The sequence below is a fragment of the Ursus maritimus genome, unplaced genomic scaffold (assembly GCF_017311325.1).
Source record: "Ursus maritimus isolate PB19 unplaced genomic scaffold, ASM1731132v1 scaffold_24, whole genome shotgun sequence".
NCBI classification, from domain to species: domain Eukaryota; kingdom Metazoa; phylum Chordata; class Mammalia; order Carnivora; family Ursidae; genus Ursus; species Ursus maritimus.
Window position 1 is genome coordinate 14,282,239 of NW_024424897.1, and position 25,459 is coordinate 14,307,697.

At 39.5% G+C, this 25,459-nt stretch overlaps 1 protein-coding gene across 5 annotated transcripts in view; it reads right to left on the reverse strand.

The window, feature by feature from the left end:
• Positions 1-24,677, reverse strand: part of CEP95 (centrosomal protein 95) — a 45,670-nt gene extending 20,993 nt beyond the window's left edge. For 2 of the 5 annotated variants that reach the window (XM_008693632.2, XM_008693631.2), the window contains exons 1-8: positions 24,524-24,677; positions 22,737-22,865; positions 21,508-21,615; positions 17,115-17,225; positions 13,671-13,776; positions 12,169-12,284; positions 7,017-7,136; positions 5,975-6,168 (exon numbers count right to left, since the gene is read on the reverse strand). In XM_008693632.2, the coding sequence (XP_008691854.1) occupies positions 5,975-6,168; positions 7,017-7,136; positions 12,169-12,284; positions 13,671-13,776; positions 17,115-17,225; positions 21,508-21,615; positions 22,737-22,865; positions 24,524-24,542 (903 nt within the window). In that variant the 5' untranslated portion in view covers positions 24,543-24,677. Of the gene's footprint in view, positions 1-5,974; positions 6,169-7,016; positions 7,137-12,168; positions 12,285-13,670; positions 13,777-17,114; positions 17,226-21,132; positions 21,173-21,507; positions 21,616-22,736; positions 22,866-24,523 lie in introns of those variants that run through there. The other 3 variants (XM_008693633.2, XM_040640387.1, XM_040640388.1) reach the window with 3 other exon arrangements.
• Between the last annotated feature and the right edge of the window lie 782 nt (positions 24,678-25,459).

The window sequence follows — 25,459 nt, forward strand, 5'->3', positions numbered from 1 at the left end:
GGGAAGCGGTAGCCACTTGCACGGGAGAGCGGGCGGGCTCGAGGTCGGCACCCGCAAAACAGCAGACTGAGACCGTGAGCCGGGTGCGCGCGCCACCAGGCATCTCGCGGAACCCCGGAATCCCGGTGCGCTCACTGGATCCAGACTGAGACCGGGAGACCCGGGAGCGCGCGGGGCGGCTGGCGGCTGGCGGCATTAGAAACACAAAGGACAGAGACGCGCCGGCCCTGGAAGTGAGGGCTGGGACGCCGGGTGTGGGGCGCACATCCCCGGACGCTGCAGGGTTGAGCAGCACCAACAATAACGGAGTTAAAGTGGCCACATCCCCATCCTCCCTCGCAGGGGACACGGAGACTCTACCCAAACAGGGTTGCCTGAGTATTGGCGCGGCAGGCCCCTCCCCCAGAACACAGAAGGCAGGCCGAAAAATCAAGAAGCCCACAACCCGGGCGCCTGGGTGGCGCAGTCATTGAGCGCCTGCCTTCGGCTTAGGGCGTGATCCCGGCGTTCCGGAAAGGAGTCCCTCATCGGGCTCCTCCGCTGGGAGCCTGCTTCTTCCTCTCCCACTCCCCTGCTTCTGTTCCCTCTCTCGCTGGTTGGCTGCCACATAAATAAATAAATAAAATCTTTAAAGAAGAAGCCCACATCCCTAAGATCCCTATAAAACAAGGGGCACGGCCTGGGACCCAGTCAATAATTTGGGCTCTGGAAACCCCGCAACCTCTCTTCATCAGAATGACAAGAAGGAGAAGCCCCCCCCAGCAAAGAAAAGACAGTGATTCTGTGGCCTCTGCCACAGAAATAATGGATATGGATGTAACCAAATTATCAGAAATGGAATTCAGAGTAACGATGGTCAAAATGATGAGTAGAATTGAAAAAACTATTAACGAAAAGGTTACTGAGAATATAGAATCCCTAAGGACAGAAATGAGAGCGAATCTGACAGAAATTAAAAATTCTATGAGCCAAATGCAGGCAAAACTAGAGGCTCTGACGGCCAGGGTCGCAGAAGCAGAGGAACGGGTTAGTGAATTGGAGGATGGGTTAATAGAGGAAAAAATGAAAATAGAAGATGGTCTTAAAAAAATCCACGCCCACGAATGTAGGTTACGGGAGATTACTGACTCAATGAAACGATCCAATGTTAGAATCATCGGCATCCCCGAGGGGGTGGAGAAAAACAGAGGTCTAGAAGAGATATTTGAACAAATTGTAGCTGAAAACTTCCCTAATCTAGCAAGGGAAACAAACATTCGTGTCCAAGAGGCAGAGAGGACCCCTCCCAAGCTCAACCACGACAAACCTACGCCACGTCACGTCATAGTGCAATTCGCAAATATTAGATGCAAGGATACAGTATTGAAAGCGGCCAGGGCAAAGAAATTTCTCACGTACCAAGGCAAAAGCATCAGAATTACGTCAGACCTGTCTACACAGACCTGGAATGAGAGAAAGGGTTGGGGGAGCATATTTAAAGCTCTTTCAGAGAAAAACATGCAGCCAAGGATCCTTTATCCAGCAAGGCTGTCATTCAGAATTGATGGAGAAATAAAGACATTTCAGAATCGCCAGTCACTAACCAATTTTGTAACCACGAAACCAGCCCTACAGGAGATATTACGGGGGGTTCTATAAAAGTAAAAAGGCCCCAAGAGTGATACAGAACAGAAAGTCACAGCCAATACAAACAAAGACTTTACTGGCAACATGGCAACATTAAAATCATATCTCTCAGTAATCAGTCTTAATGTAAATGGTTTGAACCATCCCATAAAACGCCACAGGGTTGCAGATTGGATAAAAAGAAATGACCCATCCATTTGCTGTCTACAAGAGACTCATTTCGAACCCAAAGATGCATTCAGACTGAGAGTAAGGGGATGGAGTACCATCTTTCACGCAAATGGACCTCAAAAGAAAGCTGGGGTAGCAATTCTCATATCAGATAAATTGGATTTTAAACTACAGACTATAGTTAGAGATGCAGAAGGGCACTATATTATTCTTAAGGGAAGTATTCAACAAGTGGATATGACAATTATAAATATATATGCCCCCAACAGGGGAGCAGCAAGATACACAAGCCAACTCTTAACCAGAATAAAGAGACATATAAATAAAAATACATTAATAGTAGGGGACCTCAACACTCCACTCTCAGAAATAGACAGAACACCCTGGCAAAAACTAAGCAAAGAATCAAAGGCTTTGAATGCCATACTCGACGAGTTGGACCTCATAGATATATATAGAACACTACACCCCAGAACCAAAGAATACTCATTCTATTCTAATGCCCATGGAACATTCTCAAGAATAGACCATGTTCTGGGACACAAAACAGGTCTCAACCGATACCAAAAGATTGAAATTATCCCCTGCATATTCTCAGACCACAACGCTCTGAAATTGGAACTCAACCACAAGGAAAAATTTGGAAGAAACTCAAACACTTGGAGACTAAGAACCATCCTGCTCAGGAATGACTCGATAAACCAGGAAATCAAAAATCAAATTAAACAATTTATGGAGACCAATGAGAATGAAAATACAACAGTCCAAAACCTATGGGATACTGCAAAGGCAGTCCTAAGGGGGAAATACATAGCCATCCAAGCCTCACTCAAAAGAATAGAAAAATCTAAAATGCAGTTTTTATATTCTCACCTCAAGAAGCTGGAACAGCAACAGAGGGACAGGCCTAATCCACGCACGAGGAAGCAGTTGACCAAAATTAGAGCTGAAATCAATCAAGCAGAAACCAGAAGTACAGTAGAGCAGATCAACAGGACTAGAAGCTGGTTCTTTGAGAGAATCAATAAAATTGACAGACCACTGGCAAGACTTATCCAAAAGAAAAGAGAAAGGACCCAGATTATTAAAATTATGAATGAAAAAGGAGAGGTCACGACGAACACCATTGAAATTGGAAGGATTATTAGAAATTTTTATCAACAGCTATATGCCAATAAACTAAGCAATCTGGAAGAGATGGAATCCTTCCTGGAAACCTATAAACTACCAAGATTGAAACCGGAAGAAATTGATTCCTTAAACAGGCCAATTAATTATGAAGAAATTGAGTCAGTGATAAACAACCTTCCAAATAACAAAACTCCAGGCCCGGACGGTTTTCCTGGGGAATTCTACCAAACATTCAAAGAAGAAATAATACCTATTCTCCTAAAGCTATTTCAAAAAATAGAAACAGAAGGAAAGCTACCAAACTCATTCTATGAGGCCAATATTACCTTGATCCCCAAACCAGGCAAAGACCCCCTCAAAAAGGAGAATTACAGACCGATTTCCCTAATGAATATGGACGCCAAAATCCTCAACAAGATACTTGCTAATAGAATCCAACAGTACATTAAAAGGATTATCCATCACGATCAAGTGGGATTCATACCTGGGATGCAAGCGTGGTTCAATATTCGCAAATCAATCAGCGTGATACATCATATCAACAAGAAAAGACTCAGGAACCATATGATCCTCTCAATCGATGCCGAAAAAGCATTTGACAAAATACAGCATCCTTTCCTGATTAAAACCCTTCAGAGTGTAGGAATAGAAGGTACATTTCTCAATCTCATAAAAGCCATCTATGAAAAGCCTACTGCAAATATTATTCTCAATGGGGAAAAGCTGGAAGCCTTTCCCTTAAGATCAGGAACTCGACAAGGATGCCCACTCTCGCCACTATTATTCAACATAGTACTAGAAGTCCTTGCAACAGCAATCAGACGACAAAAAGGGATCAAAGGTATTCAAATCGGCAAAGAAGAAGTCAAAATGTCTCTCTTCACAGATGACATGATACTCTATATGGAAAACCCAAAAGAAGCCACTCCCAAACTATTAGAAGTTATAGAGCAATTCAGTAACGTGACGGGATACAAAATCAATGCTCAGAAATCAGTTGCATTTCTATACACGAATAATGAGACCGAATAATGAGACCGAATAATGAGACTGAAGAAAGAGAAATTAGGGAATCCATCCCATTTACAATAGCACCAAAAACCATACGTTACCTTGGAATTAACCAGAGACGTAAAGGACCTATATTCTAGAAACTATAAATCACTCTTGAAAGACATTGAGGAAGACATAAAAAGATGGAAAGATATTCCATGCTCATGGATTGGAAGAATTAACATAGTTAAAATGTCCATGCTACCCAGAGCAATCTACACTTTCAATGCTATCCCGATCAAAATACCGAGGACATTTTTCAAAGAACTGGAACAAACAGTCCTTAAATTTGTATGGAAACAGAAAAGGCCCCGAATCTCCAAGGAACTGTTGAAAAGGAAAAACAAAGCTGGGGGCATCACAATGCCGGATTTCGAGCTATACTACAAAGCTGTGATCACAAAGACAGCATGGTACTGGCACAAAAACAGACACACAGACCAGTGGAACAGAATAGAGAGCCCAGAAATGGACCCTCGGCTCTTTGGGCAACTAATATTTGATAAAGCAGGAAAAAACATCCGGTGGGAAAAAGTCTCTTCAATAAATGGTGCTGGGAAAATTGGACAGCTACATGCAAAAGAATGAAACTTGACCACTCTCTCACACCATACACAAAAATAAACCCCAAATGGATGAAAGACCTCGATGTGAGACAAGAATCCATCAAAATTCTAGAGGAGAACATAGGCAGCAACCTCTATGACATCGGCCAAAGCAACCTTTTTCATGACACATCCCCAAAGGCAAGAGAAACAAAAGATAAAATGAATTTATGGGACTTCATCAAGATTAAAAGTTTCTGCACAGCCAAGGAAACAGTCAGAAAAACTAAGAGGCAGCCCACGGAATGGGAGAATATATTTGCAAATGACACTACAGATAAAGGACTGGTATCCAAGATCTACAAAGAACTTCTCAAACTCAATACACGAGAAACAAATAAACAAATCAAAAAATGGGCAGAAGATATGAACAGACACTTTTCCAATGAAGACATACAAATGGCTAACAGACACATGAAAAAATGTTCAAAATCATTAGCCATCAAGGAAATTCAAATCAAAACCACACTGAGATACCACCTTACGCCAGTTAGAATGGCAAAAATAGACAAGGCAAGAAACAACAATTGTTGGAGAGGATGTGGAGAAAGGGGATCCCTCCTACATTGTTGGTGGGAATGCAAGTTGGTACAGCCACTCTGGAAAACAGTGTGGAGGTCCCTTAAAAAGTTAAAAATTGAGCTACCCTATGATCCAGCCATTGCACTACTGGGTATTTACCCCAAAGATACAGACGTAGTGAAGAGAAGGGCCATATGCACCCCAATGTTCATAGCAGCAATGTCCACAATAGCTAAATCGTGGAAGGAGCCGAGATGCCCTTCAACGGATGACTGGATTAAGAAGTTGTGGTCCATATATACAATGGAATATTACTCAGCTACCAGAAAGAACGAGTTCTCAACATTTGCTACAACATGGACGGCACTGGAGGAGATAATGCTAAGTGAAATAAGTCAAGCAGAGAAAGACAACTATCATATGATTTCTCTCATCTATGGAACATAAGAACTAGGATGATCGGTAGGGGAAGAAAGGGATAAAGAAAGGGGGGGTAATCAGAAGGGGGAATGAAACATGAGAGACTATGGACTATGAGAAACAAACTGAGGGCCTCAGAGGGGAGGGGGGTGGGGGAATGGGATAGGCCGGTGATGGATAAAGGAGGGCACGTATTGCATGGTGCACTGGGTGTTATACACAACTAATGAATCATCGAGCCTTACATCGGAAACCGGGGATGTACTGTATGGTGACTAACATAATAAAAAATTAAAAAAAAAAAAAAAAAAAAGAACATGTAGGTATATGCAGAGGTAAAATTTCAGAAGTACCGTGCTCTAATTAGTGGCATATCCTTGACTACTATTCTATCAAAGATCGATCTATAGACTCTTATCTAATTAAAAGCAAGCTTTTCCACTTACCACAGAAAATGCTGTGCCCCCTCCAGCAGAATTCAAGGCAGGGGAGATATGACTTGAACGCAAGTATTCTTTTCCTATGGGACAGGGTGCTCGAGGCTCTGAAGGGTGGTAGGGTGGATGTAAAGGAATAGCTGATTGAATAGGCTCCCCTAGCTTCCTAGCACTTGGAATCACATCCACAGAAGGAACTTCCACTAGTTGGCAAAAATAAAGTGGACATTAAGATGAAACTCTAAGAAATACATCATTTAATAAATACATGTACCTATAGATCACAAAGTATTAATAAATACATGTACCTATAGATCACAAAGTATCTATACTTTTACATTTAATTAATACTTTTACATTACATTACATAAATCATACATTTAATAAATACATGTACCTATAGATCACAAAGTATTAATAAATACATGTACCTATAGATCACAAAGTATTAATAAATACATGTACCTATAGATCACAAAGTATCTATACTTTTACATTTAATTAATACTTTTACATTACATTACATAAATCATACATTTAATAAATACATGTACCTATAGATCACAAAGTATCTATACTTTTTAGTATAGATACTAAAAACCTAAATGACTTGAAGAATAGCTACATAATTATGGTTCATCCACAGGTTCTAAAACTCATTAGCCATTAACAATGATTTTATGTAATACTAGGTAAAATCCCAGAGAGAAGAGTAAGAAATGAGAATATTTTTCAAATTACTATATTTTATCATTCCCTAATAATCTGAAGACCACCAACTGATATACTAATGTATTAGAGACTCGTATTTTCCTAAATTCTTTAAGAGAAAAAGTTAGATAATAGATGTGGATGTAAAACATGTGACCAAAAACCATTTTAGGAAATCAGAGCTCATAATTAATAGCAAACATTTACAAATATGATCATGTAAAACCAAAAAGAATCATATAAAGTACAGAGCAACAAAAGTAAAAAGGCCAATAGCAACAGAAATTGTCCCAGGAACTACCTGCTGTCTCTAACTCACTAACAACATATTACTACTCACTGTTTTCAACAAAGGATGTCCTGTTCTTGGACAAAAAACTAGATAAGGGAGGGTGTAGCGCTTCTTCATGTGATACGGTTGAGGCTTTTTTGGACTGCATTTCATTAGGGCCTTCTGCACCTAGAAAAGAAAATACTAGAGGTAGAATTTTTTTTGTTGCTGAATATTATACTAAAAACCAAGAATTTTGTACCCAGAGGATAAAAATCTCAGGAATGACATAATCATTGACCTGCATTGGTCTGACTGCTCAAACTACCCATTACTTTTAATAACTACCAGACAGGAAGATCTGGAACCACTAATACAAATTAAAAGTAAAGATTTACATCATATTACTTTTCTTTAGAAAAACAAGTGCCACAAAAATAGACACAAAGATCAAAAGAATAGAATAGAGAGCCCAGAAATAAGCCCATGCTTACGTGGTCACTTAATCTACAATAAAGGAGGTAAGAATATACGATAGGAAAAAAATAGTCTCTTCAATAAATGATGTAGGAAAGTGGACAGCTACATGCAAAAGAATCAACACACCATACACAAAAATTAACTCAAAATGGATTAAACAACTAAATGTGAGACATGAAACCATAAGACGTCTAGAAGAAAACACAGGCAAGTAATCTCTCTGACATCAGCCTTAGCAACTTTTTTTTTTCTTTTTTTAAAGATTTTATTTATTTATTCGACAGAGATAGAGACAGCCAGTGAGAGAGGGAACACAAGCAGGGGGAGTGGGAGAGGAAGAAGCAGGCTCATAGTGGAGGAGCCTGATGTGGGGCTCAATCCCATAACGCCGGGATCACGCCCTGAGCTGAACGCAGACGCTTAACCGCTGTGCCACCCAGGCGCCCCTTAGCAACATTTTTCTGATATGTCTCCTTAGGCAAGGGAAACAAAAGCAAAAATAAACTATTGGGACTATACCAAAATAAAAAGCTTCTGCACAGCAAAGAAAACCATCAACAAAGTGAAAAGGCAAACCACTGAGCAGAAGACATCTGCAAATGATATGTCTGATAAAGGATTAATACTCAAAATATATAAAAAAAAAATAACTAAACACCAGAAAAGTCCAGATTAAAAAAAGGGGACAGGACCTGAATAGACATTTCCCCAAAGAAAACACACAGATGATCAATAGACACAAGAAAAGGTACTCAACATCACTAATCATCATGGGAAATGCAAATCAAAATTGCAATGATATCACTTTATAACTGTCAGCATGGCTAGACTCAAAAAGACAAGAAATAACAAGCATTGACAAAGATGTGAAGAGAAAGGAACTCTTGTGCACTGTTGGTGGAAATGGAAATTGGTATAGCCACTATGGAAAACAGTATGAAGGTTCCTCAAAAAAGTAAAAATAGAAATTCCACTACTGTGTATTTACCCAAAGAAAAAAAACGCTAATTTGAAAAGATATGCATCCCTCTTTATTGCAGTACTTACAATAGCCAAGATACGAAAACAATCCAAGTGTCTGTCTGTTGATAAATGAAGGGATAAAGATGTGGTGTATACACATAACACACACACACACACAAATATTACTTAGTCATAAAAAAGAATGAGACCTTCCCATCTACAACATGGATAGACTTGAGAGTATTATGCTAAGCAAAGTAAGTCAGAGAAAGACAAACACAATTTCACTTACATATGGAATCTAAAAAACAAAGCAAATGAAGAAAAAAAAGAAGAAACAGATCCACAAATACAGAGAACTGTATTGTTGGTTTCTATACAGGAGGAAGTAGGGAGAATGGGTAAAATGGGCAAAGTGGAGTGAGAGGTACATAGGCTTCCAGTTATGGAATGAGTAAATCACAGGGATGAAAGATACAGAAGGAATACAGTCAACTGTAATATAACAATGTATGATGACAGATGGTAGCTATACTTGTGGTGAGAATAGCATAACATATAGAGTTGCCAAATCACTATGTTGTACACCTGAAACTAATGTAATATTGTGTCAATTATACTTTCATTTAAAAAGTTACTAATATGTATTATATGATTACATTTTAAAAGATCATATGAGATACACATTTGCGTATCTGTAAGGAAAGAAATCAAAATGTTAACAGTGGTTTTCTCCAGGTCAGAGGTTGGCAAACCATGGCCCAAGGTCCAAATCTGACTCAGCAACTGTTTTTGTAAATAAAGTTGTGTTGTTTTAAGACTTAAGTAATCTCTACATCCCACCTGAGGCTTGAACTCACAACTCCAAGATCAAGAGTCGCACTCTCTACTGACTGAGCCAGTCAGGCACCACCGTAAATAGTTTTATTGGAACACACTCATATACAAATAGGTGCCAGAACTGTAGGAACGCTGTTATGGGGGTATATCTCTAAGCTAGGAATCTTGGCTGATACTATAATAAAAAAAATTTATCAAATTGTCTTGTCTAATTTTTGAATGCTTAATATTTTGAATCGGCTTTATAATATTATATATAGAGCTGTATTAAAATATTTCTGAATATCCACTTTGCTCCCATAGAAATCTACAGTACACAAACAAAATGGATTTATGACTCCCCCTCTCCAGATGACTCTTTATGCCTTCTTCAATTTAATGAAAGACTTCGCCATAAACTTATTCCTCTCTTTGAAAGTATGAAAATGCACACAGAAAACTCATTTGTCACCAAATGGTCAAATGACATAATCAGTACAAACAGAAAAATTCACCTTGCACAGATCCCAAACTCCATGCAATTTATTCTAAGACATCCTGTATTTTAAAATTTTTGACACTCATTTTATGTTTTTTAAAAACCAGCGAACACATTGTTTTGTGCTTTTCTTTTCCACAATCCAGTGCAATATGGCCATTTTCACACCAACATATTTAAAATATGTGAATCTCCCTCCGTAACTTCCTATTTACATGAAGAGCATCTGAGAGCTAATGTTCAAAATTCATTAACATGGTCCACAATTTCTCTACTACCCAAACTGAATTTGTCATCAGCCTGACCCCAGGCTAATTCACTTTTACCTGGGTCCATTTTTTCAACTCATATGCTTTTTATTTTTGATGAAATTTCTCCTAAAAATCTCACGCTTAGTTACCATCTGGAACTTTTTTCAGACCGAAAGTGACACTCAAGTCTCTCCCCATAATTTTTAGATTGTTTTAAGGACATACTGTTTTATTACTGCAAAGATTCTGAACTTGTCTACTGTAAGCATTAATAAAATTCAATTATATAAGTACCTATATGATAAATGTATATAATATTTCATCAAAAAAAGGGGGCGGCTCTAGGTAGCAAAAAATGGGTGAAGATGGTCAAAAGGTACAAATTTCCAGTTAAATAAGTCATGAGAATATAATATACAAAGAGGATAATAGATCTTAAAAGTTGTCATCACAAGAAAAAAAAATTTCAACTACCTGTGGTAACAAATGTTAACTAGACCTTTGTGATGATCATGTCATAATATAATAAAATCATTAGGTTGTACCTCTGAAACTAACATAGTTACAAGTCAATTATATCTCAATTTAAAAAAAAGATTCATAGCCCAGGAACTGAAGTCTAAATTAGATGAAGGTAAATATATGACAACAGTTATCTGATGCCTTAAATCCAAATATAAGAGGAAGTTACCATAGCCCTTTATGACATCAAACCCAAACACCTTACCCTAGCTTTTCTTTCAACCTTTTCTCTTTTGCCTTAATTGTATTATAATCTGAACAGTTAAAATCTGAAAACAATCCACTTTTTACAGATACAACCTTTCTATGTGGCCGTTGCTATCACAGAACACATTTCTAAAATCACCATCCCTTCCACCTTTTGTCAATCCATCTGACTCTCTTCTTTCTAGAAACATTATTACCTACACTTGACTCTGGCCACTCCATTACTTTGCTCCTCCCAGTAGCAGTACATGTCTTTGGTATACTTTCTAATCTTCCAGACTTAGGTTCTTTGAACATTAATTCCTTGGAATCCAGTGCCTATTCTTTGGAATAAAAGTATTAATAATGCATTGCAGAGATGGTTTGTCGAATTCTCTGATTTAACATATTAAGAAACTGAGGCTCAGGAAAAATAAGGGCCTTGTCCAAAGTCACACAAGCCAACAGCAGAGTCTGGATAAAAATTTGGCCACCTGATTCCTCTCTAGCATTCCTGTTCTTCCATTAAAAAAAACCCCACAACTTATTGTGGGCCTGGTGTTTTGCAAAGTTTTGGAATACTAAGATGAATACGAATAATTTTACTATATATTTCACTTATTTGTCTTATTTATTGGCTGCCTCCACAAGTAGAATGTAAGCGCCACAAGGGAACAGATTTGTGTCTATTTTATTTACCACTGTAACACCACTGCCTGGCACATGGAAGGCACTAAATATTTGCTGAATGAATATAATGTGGCTACTGTCCCGGAAACTCAGTTTACCTAATAGACATACTCAAAGTGAACTACGCAATGTGTGAATGCTATTACCCAAAGGATACAGGGCCACACTGTAGAAATACAGAGACTTAGAACCTGAAGCACATGGGGGAGGCTAGGCTTTGTAGGGTGAATCTGCCAAGAATAGAAAGGAAGGAAGAGCGCCCCAGCAGAAGAAACAATATGATGCCAGAAAAGAGCATATCAACCAAGGTAGGCAGGACAGGGAACGGAATGCTGGAGGACAGCAAGGTGTGAGGCTCAAAAGGGGTCTGAAAGATATTCAGGCTTACTATGTATAAGCAGCAGACTGTTAGAAATGTGGCCTGACGCCTGCCAGAAAAATTACCACTGTCTATACAGGTTGGTTGAAACCATGAAAAGAGTGAGTCACCCCGTTTAGGAAACTACACTTGGGGGGGGTAATCTGAATGTGAGTAGACCATTAAGTTGCATCCAGAATTCTCTTCCCAGAGTATCAGGTCCCACATATTACATGACAAACTTGCATCACCTATTTGCCCATGTGCCTGTGACTCCTACTTGACTGATTTCAGGTAACTGTTCTTATTTAGAATAATGGTGGTATACTCCTGGAAATGCAATTCTAATATCGAGTTACAGCTCTATTCTTCTCAACTATAAACATTCCTAAGTATAACTATTTATATTTTCATAGTTATATCTTGAATAACAACTAATATCTAACAACTTACCATTACTTCTTAGAGAAAAGGTATGTGCCGTGTCTCCCAGTCTAATTATTTCACCGGTGGATTCTGTTTCATCTCCATCCCAAGATGGGCCCAAAGCCTCAGATGACAAGGAGCACCTGAAAGAGTTCTCTTACTTACTTGGGGCCTGGCCTAACCACAGAGGGCTCCTCCTGAGAAGGACCCTGAGAGTTCCTTCAAACAGCCTGCCTATGGGTATTGAGACTGCTCACTGTTATGTCCAGAAAAAAGGCAAGACACTCCTCCTACTGCTTATCACTTCTTGCTGCTTGTCTGTTTTGTTTTGACTGATATATGTATGGTGGAAATAATTGTATTGAAAGTGTCAAGGATTAAATGCATAGGGGAATCCACACAGAACACAATTAACACTGGATACTCTAGGGGTGTGGGAGTGGAGTCTGGGTAGGGTATTAATTTTGCACTAAATATTCATGTGCTATTTCACTTTGGCACTTTTTAAAAAAATCTAGTTAATAAAAAATAAAGTCAGGAAATTCATCTCATGGGAGTCTCCTTTAAGATGTGTTTTCCACAATGTACTATACATAGGAAAGCAATGACTGTGATTTTCAAATCATGACAAACTCTATAAAAAAATAGAAAATAAGATATTTAAAACAAAGTTGTAGCATCATATTCAACCTCTAGTTAGAGCTACCATCAAATCTGTAATGACATTATACTTTGTCTATAAAAGTCACAGAAATTTTAATACTTTGATATTTGTTAACAATACTGGTTCACAAGGGTGCAGTAACCCAGCAATTTTATATTGCCAGTGAGTGTATAAACCGTCACCGCCTTTTTGGAAAGCGACTGCTTTTAATAGCCTCCTAACATTCGTTCTCATTGGATGTAGCTTAAAGAATAAAAGCATGTATCACATTTTTAAAAACTGTAAAAAACACAAGAACAGCCACCTCCACTTTAGAGGAGTGGTTTAGCCAATTATGAAGCACACATAGGAATGGTCTTATATGGTGATTAAAAATTATTACAAAGATCTTAATAACTTGAAGACCACTGATGTGTAAAATTTTAAAATGCAAAAAACAAAATTATATAAACGATAGGGCTAAATCCAAAAAAACCCCAAAACAGTAACAAAGACTAAAGTATAACAAAACATCAACAAGTACTTATTCCATTCTGAATGGTAGAGTTCACCTTTTTTTTCTGCTTGTTTTTTATTTTCTGTACTTTCCAAGTTTTCTATAAGGAACAAACTATTTTGATAACCTAGAGAAAAATTTAAAAATAAGTAGGTGCTTAATACTGAGAATTAAGTACTACATATAGCTTATGGTTCTTAAAACTCCCTCAGGAAGGTTTAAAATATGAGAAGGTAGTAAAATTTTCACGCTAGTTTTTTCTGTTTTGTTTTTTGCCACCATTCTGGTTATACTGTGTGCCATTTCAATTCCTAGTAGAAGGAAAAAGCATAACTTGCTATGATTAAATTCACAGACATTGAGTGCTACCTCTCAAAAGAAACCCTTTTCCATGATGACTTGGATTCCTTAGTACTTTCTGGCTCTTCCAAAGGTTCTCCTTGATGGGATTCTTTAAAACTCTGTCCAGTTTCACCTGTTTAGAATAGATAAAAACAATACCCCAAACCCCCAAATTAATAATGCTATTTTTAAACAGGGGTAGGTAGAGATAAGAAGAGTAAGGCACCCTCATCCTCTCCTGGTAAACTGGGCTCGTGTGAACATGAAATTATAAAGAATCAAATCATCACCTGTGATGAGTATGTTACTTGGGTAACAAAGAAACAACAAAAGTGTTGCTTTAAAAGCAGGGTCTGCAGTTGTATTAGCAACGTTTTATTTTTTAAGCTAGGTGGTAGGTTCATTTTCTATTGTTTATAACCTTCCTATCTGTAAGGGATGTTTGAGGTAAGAGGATTAGGCTGTGGTTTCAGAACAACATGACTGTATCAGCCTACCTCAGGCTTCAAGACTATCACTCCCCTAACCTAACTAAGAGTTAGCCTACATCAAGGCTTGGATGAAATTTTCCTTAAGATGATCACTCTTTTCTTCTACCCCAACATATCTGAGGATTACACTTTCACAAGTGCAGCAACTCACTAGCAAAGTGATTTCAGGAGGTATGTCGGTGAACCTCCTATGATCCAGATTTATGGTCATTCCCATCTCCATTTCTAGAGATTCCCTGTTCGAACATCCACCTTCATTTCTTTCTATTTCTGTACTCAACAGGCAACATTTTAATAACATTAGTTAACATTCACTGTGCAATTACTCTAAGCTGGGCTCACTGCTAAACTATTTATGCATATCTACTTATTTGACCTTCACTACACCCATGAAAGAATTTCAGATGAGAAAACTGAGGCTTCGAGAGCTTCAAACAATGAGGAGCATAATGCAGCACTGACTCAAGGTCTCCTTTCAAATCCTTTGTCCTTCAGTTTAAGTAAATGCTAATGCTACCTCAGGTAACAGGAAAAAGCTGCTCTGTATACCTGATGTGACTCATGATAATAAAGATTTACTTCCCATTATTAACTGGCATTTTGAAGAATCTGCTCAGCTCTAGGTAATACTGCCATATCAACTTGGACCTGCAAAGGTGAGAATCAGACTTTAGAAAACACTGTCCTGAAACTCAGGTACTACCACAGAGGGAGGACCCATCTGTGCAACTCCCTCCTAGCAGCCCTAAGTTCACCACATTCTACTGACCTCCCCTTGAAAGATCCCTTCTCACCCCCTGCCTCAGCATTTCACTACTACCAGACTCACATGTAAGTATCTCTCAGTTCTGTGCTCCTCTCTCCATCCCCACTGCCCTATCCATGACCAAGCCACTACCATCCCTCCCCTACATGCAATTAAGCACTGCATTGTAAAAACTGCTGCTGTCAGTGTAAAGTTTCAAATTCATCAATCTCCACCTAAAGGTAGTTTTCTACCTCTTAATCTTGCTGCTAAAATGACTGAACAGTTACAAAGCATTAAAATAGCTACTGGTAACCTTGAATTAGGTGAGTTTCACATGTCTTCACTCTCCTATGTTTTTATTGTACAACAGTCCCCCCTTATCCATGGGGGATATGTTCCAAGATCCCCAGAGAATGCCTGAAACCACGGATAGTACTGAACACTATATATACACCTTTCTTGTACGTACATACCTATGAAAAAGTTTAGCTTCTAAATTAGGCACATTAAGATAAACAATAGCTGATAATAAATAGAGCAATTATAACAATATGCTACAACAATAGTTACAGAAATGTGGTTTCTCTGTCAAAATACCTTATTGTACTGTACTCACCCTCTTGTGATGATGTGGGATGATAAAATAGCTACGTGATGAGATGGAGTAAATGATGCAGGCACTGCAATACAGCATTACGCTATTATGACCTTCTGACAATATGTCAGGAGGATCATCTGCTTCTGGACAAAGGCTGACTGTAACTGAACCGCCCAAAGTAAAACTGCACATCTGGGGGGACTATTCTATGTATTTATGGCTGTCTTCCTGACTTGAGTAAAGGTTTCTTCGACAGCAATAAACATGGCATGCAATTTTGAATCCTCCCAGAGTACCTGGGCTGGTACATATTTAACATATATTAAACACACAAAATACTCCATACTCAGAACACTCAAAAAGTTTTTGAAATAAGAAATATCTTGTGGCAATTTTTCCTTCCAGGCCATACCTACATATGCTTTTAAATCTTTTCAGCAATAACGATAAAAGGCAGAAAACTATCACTAAAGAGTTTAAGGTTAATTTCTTTTTTTTTTTTTTTAAGATTTTATTTATTTATTTGACAGAGATAGAGACAGCCAGCGAGAGAGGGAACACAAGCAGGGGGAGTGGGAGAGGAAGAAGCAGGCTCATAGCAGAGGAGCCTGATGTGGGGCTCGATCCCAGAACGCCAGGATCACGCCCTGAGCGAAAGGCCGACGCTTAACCACTGTGCCACCCAGGCGCCCCTAAGGTTAATTTCAAATGTTATAATCACAGCACAGGTCTCACCATCAACAGGGTGAGAAGGATAAGCCTACCCAAATTTTTTGTCTTCATTCATATTGGAATTTATGTTGATTGCTACTTCTGCTGAAAATTTGTTGGATAACTTTAAAATAGTAAACCCATTCTTACATGGGTCATATCTTACTCCAATCATGACATAGAGCATTATTTACTCAACCAATCTCAAATCATTAAGACACACGGGTTCTTTTTTTCTTTTCAATAACATTGCAATGAAGACCTTTAAGCACATTTCTTTTATATTACTTCCTTAGGATAAATTCTTAGAAATGAAATATTGAGTCAACGATTATAAATAGTTCTTATATTCTGCTGACACACTTTAAATAACCATAAGCCTTCTGGAAAATAATATGGCAATATTAATCTTTATAATTATCATTAAAAAACCATAAAACAAAAATTTCATACAAAAATTGTTACAATTTGGGAAATTGGGTTACTTGAAGACTAAAAATAAAATGTTCAGGCTGTCACAAGCCTAAACATAGGTTGAAGACAAAAAACACACCAATTCTTCCTGCTAATGCTTTAGCAAAATTCAAATTTGTAACAAAAATAGCAGTTCTGACAGAGGAAATTAGTCAATAATTTCATGCAATAATAGGATAACAGGCAATTTTAGCCAGAATTCAGCTATTATAGATTAGCTTTAAAGTAATTTATAAGAAATATCCAAGTTGACAAAAGACACGGTGACAGTCTAGCATAGTTTTTCTCAACCACTGAGAACAGTAAGAATTGAGATTTATGATTAAATTTACCAAGTATATGCATTAGTGATTCCAATCCCTGTGAAGAAAAGCAGGCAAAAAGAAAAAAGGTAGAAAGAGAAAGGATGTAGAATACAAACCAAATCAAATTTCTATTTTTAAACTTACTTTTCTCATGAGATGTCTCACTGATGTGTTCTGTAAGATATTCCAGCAACCCATCAAATATTTCTAGCAAATTCTTAATAGATTCTTTATCTCCTTTCACTATATTTTCTCCTAAACACAGGATAAAGAGCTAATTAAAAATATTAACCAAGAAATTGAAAGCCTCATAATTTTGAAATGACTATACCACCATGTAAATACTGTTCAAGATAAAATAATTATAAATTCAGGAAAAACAATATAAATATTAAAAACATGAATTTTTTTTAAAAGATTTTATTTACTTGAGAGAGAGAGAAAGTGTGAGCACAAAAGCGGGGTGAGGGGCAGAGGGAGGAGCAGACTCCCTGTTGAGCAAAGAGCCTGATGTGGGGCTTGATTCCAGGACTCTGGGATCATGCCCTGAGCCGAAGGCAGACGCTTAACCGACTGAGCCACCCAGGTGCCCCAAAACATGAATTTTCTGATGCCTGATTATATCTGAAGAAACAAAAGAAGCAGCCTTGAATATAATGTTTGATTAATTGGCATATTCCTTCCTTTATCAAGAAACCAGGTAAGTGGACTTAAGAAAACATCCCCTAGGGGCGCCTGGGTGGCACAGTCCTTAAGCGTCTGCCTTCGGCTCAGGGCGTGATCCCAGCGTTCTGGGATCAAGCCCCACATCAGTCTCCTTTGCTAGGAGCCTGCTTCTTCCTCTCCCACTCCCCCTGCTTGTGTTCCCTCTCTCGCTGGCTGTCTCTGTCAAATAAATAAAATCTTTAAAAAAAAAAAAAAGAAAAAAGAAAACATCCCCTAGTAATATTTATACCAAAATATTAAAGCATCTAAACAGAACTTTATTAGGCTGGTGGGGAAAAAAAATGGCAAGAGAAAACACAGTTTCAGATTGTGAGATCCTACTTCTACGTGGTGGTTTGTTCTGAAGATAATGGGAACAGAGTAATATAAAAACAAAACAAACTGTTGGGATACTTTCGTCAGGAATCCCTCATTTTTTCTATTTGTACAAACTTCTGTTTTTATGCATGTCATTTTCTTGATTAAAAACTGCCCATGCACACAAACTTCCAATTTGTATAACTTTGTATACAGTTTGTATAACTTCCAGTTATAAAATAAGTCACAGAGATAAAAAGTAAGGCATAGGGAATATGGGGCGCCTGGGTGGCTCAGTTGTTAAGCGTCTGCCTTCGGCTCAGGGCATGATCCCGGCGTTCTGGGATCAAGCCCCACATCAGGTTCCTCTGCTGGGAGCCTGCTTCTTCCTCTCCCACTCCCCCTGCTTGTGTTCCCTCTCTGGCTGGCTGTGTGTCTCTCCATCAAATAAATAAATAAAATCTTAAAGAAAAAAAAAAGGCATAGGGAATAATGTCAATAATATTGTAATAAGCGTTAGTATGGTGAAAGATGGTAATACACTACTCACAGTACTATATAATATACTGAACTGTTGAATCACTGTTGTACACCTGAAACCAATATAACTTTTTATGTCAACTATACTTCAATACTTTTTTTTAAATAGATTTTATTTATTTATTGGATGGAGAGAGACACAGCAAGAGAGGGAACACCAGCAGGGGGAGTGGGAGAGGGAGAAGCAGGATTCCCGCTGAGCAGGCAACCTGATGAGGGGCTTGATCCCACGAAGGCAGACACTCAATGACTGAGCCACCCAAGCGCCACAATACTTTAATAAATTTTCTTAAAAAAAACTGTCCATGCATAGAACACCTTTTTTAATCTCCTTACCCCCAACTTCTCCAGTCCAATCTCCCACCAAATCCACTTTACACCCAGAAGTTAATCTTTAAACAATCCCTAGCACAATACCTGGCCCATAATGAATTTTTAATAAATGCTAAATTGAAATATTGACAAGAAATGGTTGGTAAAAGCATGGAAACTCAGCATGCTTAGTGTGACTCTAATCAACATCAGGTATGGACTGAATTTAACTCGAGACACTTGAGTTGTCTTTTGGGAGATCATGCCTGCATTCTCATAAGTTCAAACCAGTAAGGGAGAGGCAAAATGGAAATCTGGTATTTGAGAGAATCTAGCCATTCAAAACTTCATTCATGACACAAAACAAACCTAAACCAGAAATGTGATGTTCAACAACACTACTAGTACAGATGGACAACATTTGACAATTTTTTTTTTCTGTTTAAAGCAAACAGAAATCTTGTTCTTTTTTTTTTTTTTTATTTTTTTTAAAGATTTTATTTATTTATTCGACAGAGATAGAGACAGCCAGCGAGAGAGGGAACACAAGCAGGGGGAGTGGGAGAGGAAGAAGCAGGCTCATAGCAGAAGAGCCTGATGTGGGGCTCGATCCCGGATCGCCGGGATCACGCCCTGAGCCGAAGGCAGACGCTTAACCGCTGTGCCACCCAGGCGCCCCCAGAAATCTTGTTCTTAAGCCTTATGTTTTTCTGGCTTAACAAGATACACAAGTATACCCCAAGGGCATACTCAGAATTTTCAGTTGCCAGGATGGGGAGCATCCTCTGCCAACCCAGCAACTAAGACCGCCTGCCAGAATGCAGTGCTTCATGGTATAGGAGATATTGCTTTAAACAGAACACAAGGAGTAGAAAGCTGCTCTGCAGTATACCAGAAGAGGTAAGCAGTTTTGCAACTTTTCATGGGGTGGGTGTGAGTTGTCAGGAGCAGCTCTGCGTTAAAAAGTTATATACGGGGGCGCCTGGCGGCTCAGTGGTTGGGTGTCTGCCTTTGGCTCACGCGTGATCCCAGAGCCCTGGGATCGAGCCCCACATCGGGGTCCTCCGCTGGGAGCCTGCTTCTTCCTCTCCCACTTCCCCTGCCTGTGTTCCCTCTCTCGCTGGCTGTCTCTCTCTGTCAAATAAATAAATAAAATCTTAAAAAAAAAAAAAAGTTATATATGCAAATATAACCCTACTATAGATTTAAAAAGCACAAATACCAGAAATTGCCCTATTCTAGTGATAAAGCAATTCTAAATTGCAAAAATACAGGAAAACCCTTGGATTATCCTTCAAAATGAATTATCTCCAAACAACATTTACTCACCTAGAGCTGCACTCAAAAATTTAAGACAGAGTATTTTCCTAAAAGTTTGCCATCAATATTAAATTGAGAGATGTAAATGACCTATCCTGATTAATATTTATCTCTCTTAACTGTCAAACCAGTAGTGTAAGTCTTCTCTTAGTGATTCAAATATAGTTTCAAACCCACAGATTCCCTCTCTTCCTTAGCTTGAAATAATTTGCTGGAATAATCTTCATTTTCTTACTATCTAAAATACAGGGATTTATAAATATATTTGCTAAGTTTGGCTTTAGAATACAAACATGATATACTTTATTTTGGAAAAAGTTCACAAGTTTTGTTCTGAATAGACAATATATTAATGGGTTTAAAATTCAAAAAATGCAGGGTGCCTGGGTAGCTCAGTCAGTTAAACATCTGACTCTTGATTTTGGCTCAGGTCATGATCTCAGGTTTTGAGATCAAGCCCCACGTCAGGCTCCTTAAGATTCTCTCTCCCTCTGCCCCTCCCTCACATTTGTATACACACCCTCTCTGTCTCTCTCAAAAATGAAATAATTCACTAAAGTGCAAAAGGTATATCATGAAATCTCATCCCACCTTCATCCTGTAGCCCTGAAGTTTCTCTTATTGGAAGCAATCAGTATTATAGATTTCTTGCACATGCTTTGAAAGAGTCCTTCTGCAAGCCATCAACTGCGTATTTACTCTCACCTTTGTTTTCTACAAGTAGCACCATACTCTACACATTAAGTGCACGTTCTTCTGACACTATATACATTGGAGGCTACTGCACTAATATGGAACATTTTACATAATGAGCATCATCAAAAGTTTTTTACAGTGGCAGAATAATTCCGCGTATGGAGCAATCATAACTTATTTAACCTGTCCCTATTTAGTGGACAATTAGATGTTGCTAATTTTTACCTATCACAAACAAGCAGCATGTTAGCTTTAAAATAAGTAACGGCACCTGGGTGGCTCAGCTGGTTAAGCATCCAGCTCTTGATTGCAGTTCAGGTCTTGATCTCAGGGTCATGAGTTCAAGCCCTGAGCCTACTTAAAAAAAATAACAAAAAATAAAAGAACGAAAGAACAAAAAACATAATTCAAACGACCAGCTAGGATATTTACATCTCAGACCCAGGTCCATCACAAACTCAATGTTTGACTCTCCTAAAAAACCTCTCAAGGATGGGTGCCTTAATTCTACCATTCAATGGCCTTGGCTCAGTGTTGCTGTTTGGTCTATTCCATAAGCTTACTCATTTGGTTAACAATGTATAGGGTTCTACCTAATAAATTATAGTAAAATACAAAACTATTTGATGGTTAAGTATATACCAACCTGTTATATGAGACAAGCTGACTTGCAGGTAATCCAAGGCCAGTGAATCAATTACTGCTTGTACATTGTGTGCTTCATCCTCTTGACTCCTGGGAATAGCTATGAGGTCTGTGGAAAAAAAGCTACATAATTTTTCATCTGAGGGTCCCAGTTGTCATAGTCTCTGACCAGGCTTCTAAATGAGGTTAACTGCTACAAAAGCAAGTTCCACCCAAACAGAACAAGCTATAAAGTACAGGAAAAGCTAACAGAGCTTGAATTCTACAAAGCGCCTTTATTAGTTGAATAATCAATCAACATATATATGAATATGCTCTACAATAAGCACCATTCTATAGAAAGATAAAGAGATCCCTGAATTCAAAGAGATGCTAATACTCTAATAAAGGAAATACATGAAATGAGACTTTAACCCATAATCGTGGGCTACTTTCCATGACAGAAAAAAATAACCCCACAACAGGTACAAAAGGAGAGTTCTTTTAAGTCTTGTTAAAGCAGCCTGGTAGGAATTATTGGCATAATGATTTAAAAGGTCAGTATAGACCAGACAGAGGAAAGATTTTAACAGCAACTTATACTTGGAATTTCTCTTCCGTTCTTGAGGAGATGAATGTTTTGGGGAAGGATGAAAAAAGTATTTTAAAAGACTGATCTGATAACTATATGCCTCTACACTCAAAAGAAGGTTAAGACTAACATGAAAGATACCAGCTAGACGCCATCTCCATTATTCCAAGTGATGAAGGCACTAACTCACGGTAACAGTGGGAAAGGAACAGAGACTACACGCAGTTTTAGTACTTAATGGTTGTAAGCTACATAAACAGAGTCAGTAGACGAATCTATGAATAAGGACTCTGAGATACTTAACCAGGGATTCAGGACAAACATCGACTCGTATCTGTAATATTGGTTAAGTAACAAGACTCAATAAATTCAGAACCTCTGAAGATACATTTACAGAAAAGGTGTGACTTTCATGAGGTATTAGGCATAATTAAACAGTAATGACCAAAACCACTCGAACTGATTTAACCAAGGCTGTTACTATGTGTGGGTCTCATTAAGGTATTTATTAAGGTAATGAATGCAATAATTAGATAGAAATAAGACATAAACAAAAAAATATTCAAGATTTTATAAATACCGTAGGATCTAACTGAAGGCACTCAAAACTCCTGGCTTAAGATATAGTCACTATTACTCCCACTTTTTAGTGCCCTTACCTGGTACCTTCTCTCCCAAAATGGATTGGTAAAGAGCAATAAAAACATTAGCATCACAATCTTCTAGTTCTCGTATCCTCAGGTGTATATGACATTTCAAAAGAAGGTTATTGGCAACAGTTATCCACTCTGTCAGGAAAGGAAAAAGATCAGCCTTAAATAGCACTAGAAAAAGTCACCCTTACAAAGACAGACAACTGAATGATGTAGAAGATAAAATATGGGGCGCCTGGGTGGCACAGCGGTTAAGCGTCTGCCTTCGGCTCAGGGCATGATCCCGGCGTTATGGGATGGAGCCCCACATCAGGCTCCTCTGCTATGAGCCTGCTTCTTCCTCTCCCACTCCCCCTGCTTGTGTTCTCTCTCTCGCTGGCTGTCTCTATCTCTGTCGAATAAATAAATAAAAATCTTAAAAAAAAAAAAAGTTCCTTAAAAAAAAAAAAAAAGAAGATAAAATATTTATTATAGAAGTTCAAAGACCCTCAGGCACGATTTTTGAAAACATATATTTAATTTCTTGGAATGACTTCCAGAGTGCTAGAATTTTAATGTTAGTCGAAACCATGATGCAAATCCAACCTTTACTAATGCAACCTATTAGCTTAAGTTATTTTACCCCTTTTCTTATTTAACCAGTCATACCTAACTGTTTTTATTTAATACATACAAATAAACGGGAATATATGTCATAAACGAGACAGTTAACGACAGACTGAGGTTACCATAAACTAATTAACAGATACTGCTTCAAATTCCCAATGGTATTAGTCATGTTTTTACCCAATTATCTTGTGCAAGTCAGAATTTCTCCGGTGCCCAAATAGGTGGTGATTAACTTAGGCTGTTAAAAACTGAAATAATGACACCAACACTATAACGTTTGTTAGTTTTTTAAAAATCACATTTAATGTAAAAAATAAAATATAGAAAATACATAAAAAGTCCCTAAATTCAGAACTAGTACATTACCAACACCGTTGCAAGTTTCCTGTGTACCACCGCACCCAACCCCCAGATACGGTAGGAATTAGCAAGGTTATTTAAAGACTTTCTCGAACAAAGGTAATTTAGAAAGCCTGACCTATTTGCTCCCTGATATAATTAGCGATTAAGGAGAAAGTCCTTTTACTCTGTATTTGACGTATTCAGGATGTTCTAGAAATAACGATGTCTGTGTGTTCAAGGCACGTTATCTCCCCCCCATGCCCACTTCTCACAGCTGACCAAAACACGACAAGTCGTTTGAACGCGGTCCTGAGGGAAGGGATGAAAGCGTCCCACACAACCCAACCCACTTGCTTTTCGAAAGCGGTTGCTAGACAAAGTCGGTAACTCCAGAGGGCACTGAGAAGAAAAATCCTCCTCTATTCTACTCTCACAGGAGCACCAGCAGATCTTAAAAGTGCCGTTCCCCAGAAGTTCAACGCACATGCAGGGACAGCCTCAGTCCCCACAGTTCAAGAACCAGAGAGCACGCTGACAGTGGCTGGATTCCCTGGAGAAATACAAGTCCCGGGAAGACGCTGACTGCCCTTTTTGCAGCCAGGTTGAAGGCGTGCTGCGTGCCTCGCCACGGGGTCCTTCCTCCACACCCCAAAATCACGCTCAATGGCCTCTAGGCCGACCGAGAGCGGGGCTACGAAACCCACAAAAACCGCCCACTACGACGGGGTGTCAGCCCAGACCTAGGGAGTCCAGCCAAAGGACTCGAGATAAAAGGGGTAGGAGCGTTCGGGGATCTAAACGGTTTCAGTCCACACACACCGGCGCTCCGGGCCGAGACTCACCAGCCTCTGAGCCGGCCATGTCACGGAGGCAGGTCGCCGCCGGACTCCCAGCTGGGCGCGCGGCGGACGGTGTCCTGGAAGGGCCGCACAGCGCAAACACAGCGCTCAGGTGCGGAGAACGAAACTAAAGGGCAGGGGGTGAAAAAGGGAGGGACGTTAAAACGGCTTCTCGCTGCTGATTGGTCATCACGGGAGCACTTCCTTTCGCAGAACGCGCCGAGGCGGCGGTTTGTGGGCTCTAGATACCATTCTCCGCGGGCAAGATCCCGCTAAGGGATTCTCAGGTGGGTGGGTTTGACAGGCCGGGTCACCCAGCACCCCTGGCCGGTCTCCCAGGGACATTAGTACGGCACTTCCGGTGAGCTATTTCGTTTCGTATTCCTCCGCCGACGCCAAGTGGAGAAGTAGTGCGCACCGCTAAACCCGATGGGCGGGAGCAGCCACGTGACAATGTCAGGCTCCGCCTTCCCGTTTCACTTGGTTAGGGGCGTGAAGGCTCTTTGGAGACGTAAACATCTCCAAGTGGGCTGAGTGGGTTGGCCTGTGCTGGCCATTTTGTCGGCTGGGCTGGACCTGGAAAAGGGCGGGGTGGCTTCCTTGAGGTGTGGAAAGAGGAGAAAAAGGTGAAGAAGCGAGTGTAGGCTGAGGTATCTCAGTGTGGGTGGGCCCAACCATGAAAGGGGCCCCAAACCGGAGACTCTGAGGGAGGGGAAGGGTGGGGGTGGGGCGAGAACATGGCGGATCCCGGAACGCCGGCGGGCGTTGCGGCCTCTGCGCAGGGGCGGGGTGATTAGGTCATAGAGCGGCTCCCAGAATTCTCTGTGGCGGAGGAGGCGGTCCAGGCTATAAAACCGGCTGCCGGGACGCGGCCGGCACCTCATTCATTTCCACCGGTCTCTTGTCGAGCAGCTCCGGCTCCTGTCATCGCCGCCCCTC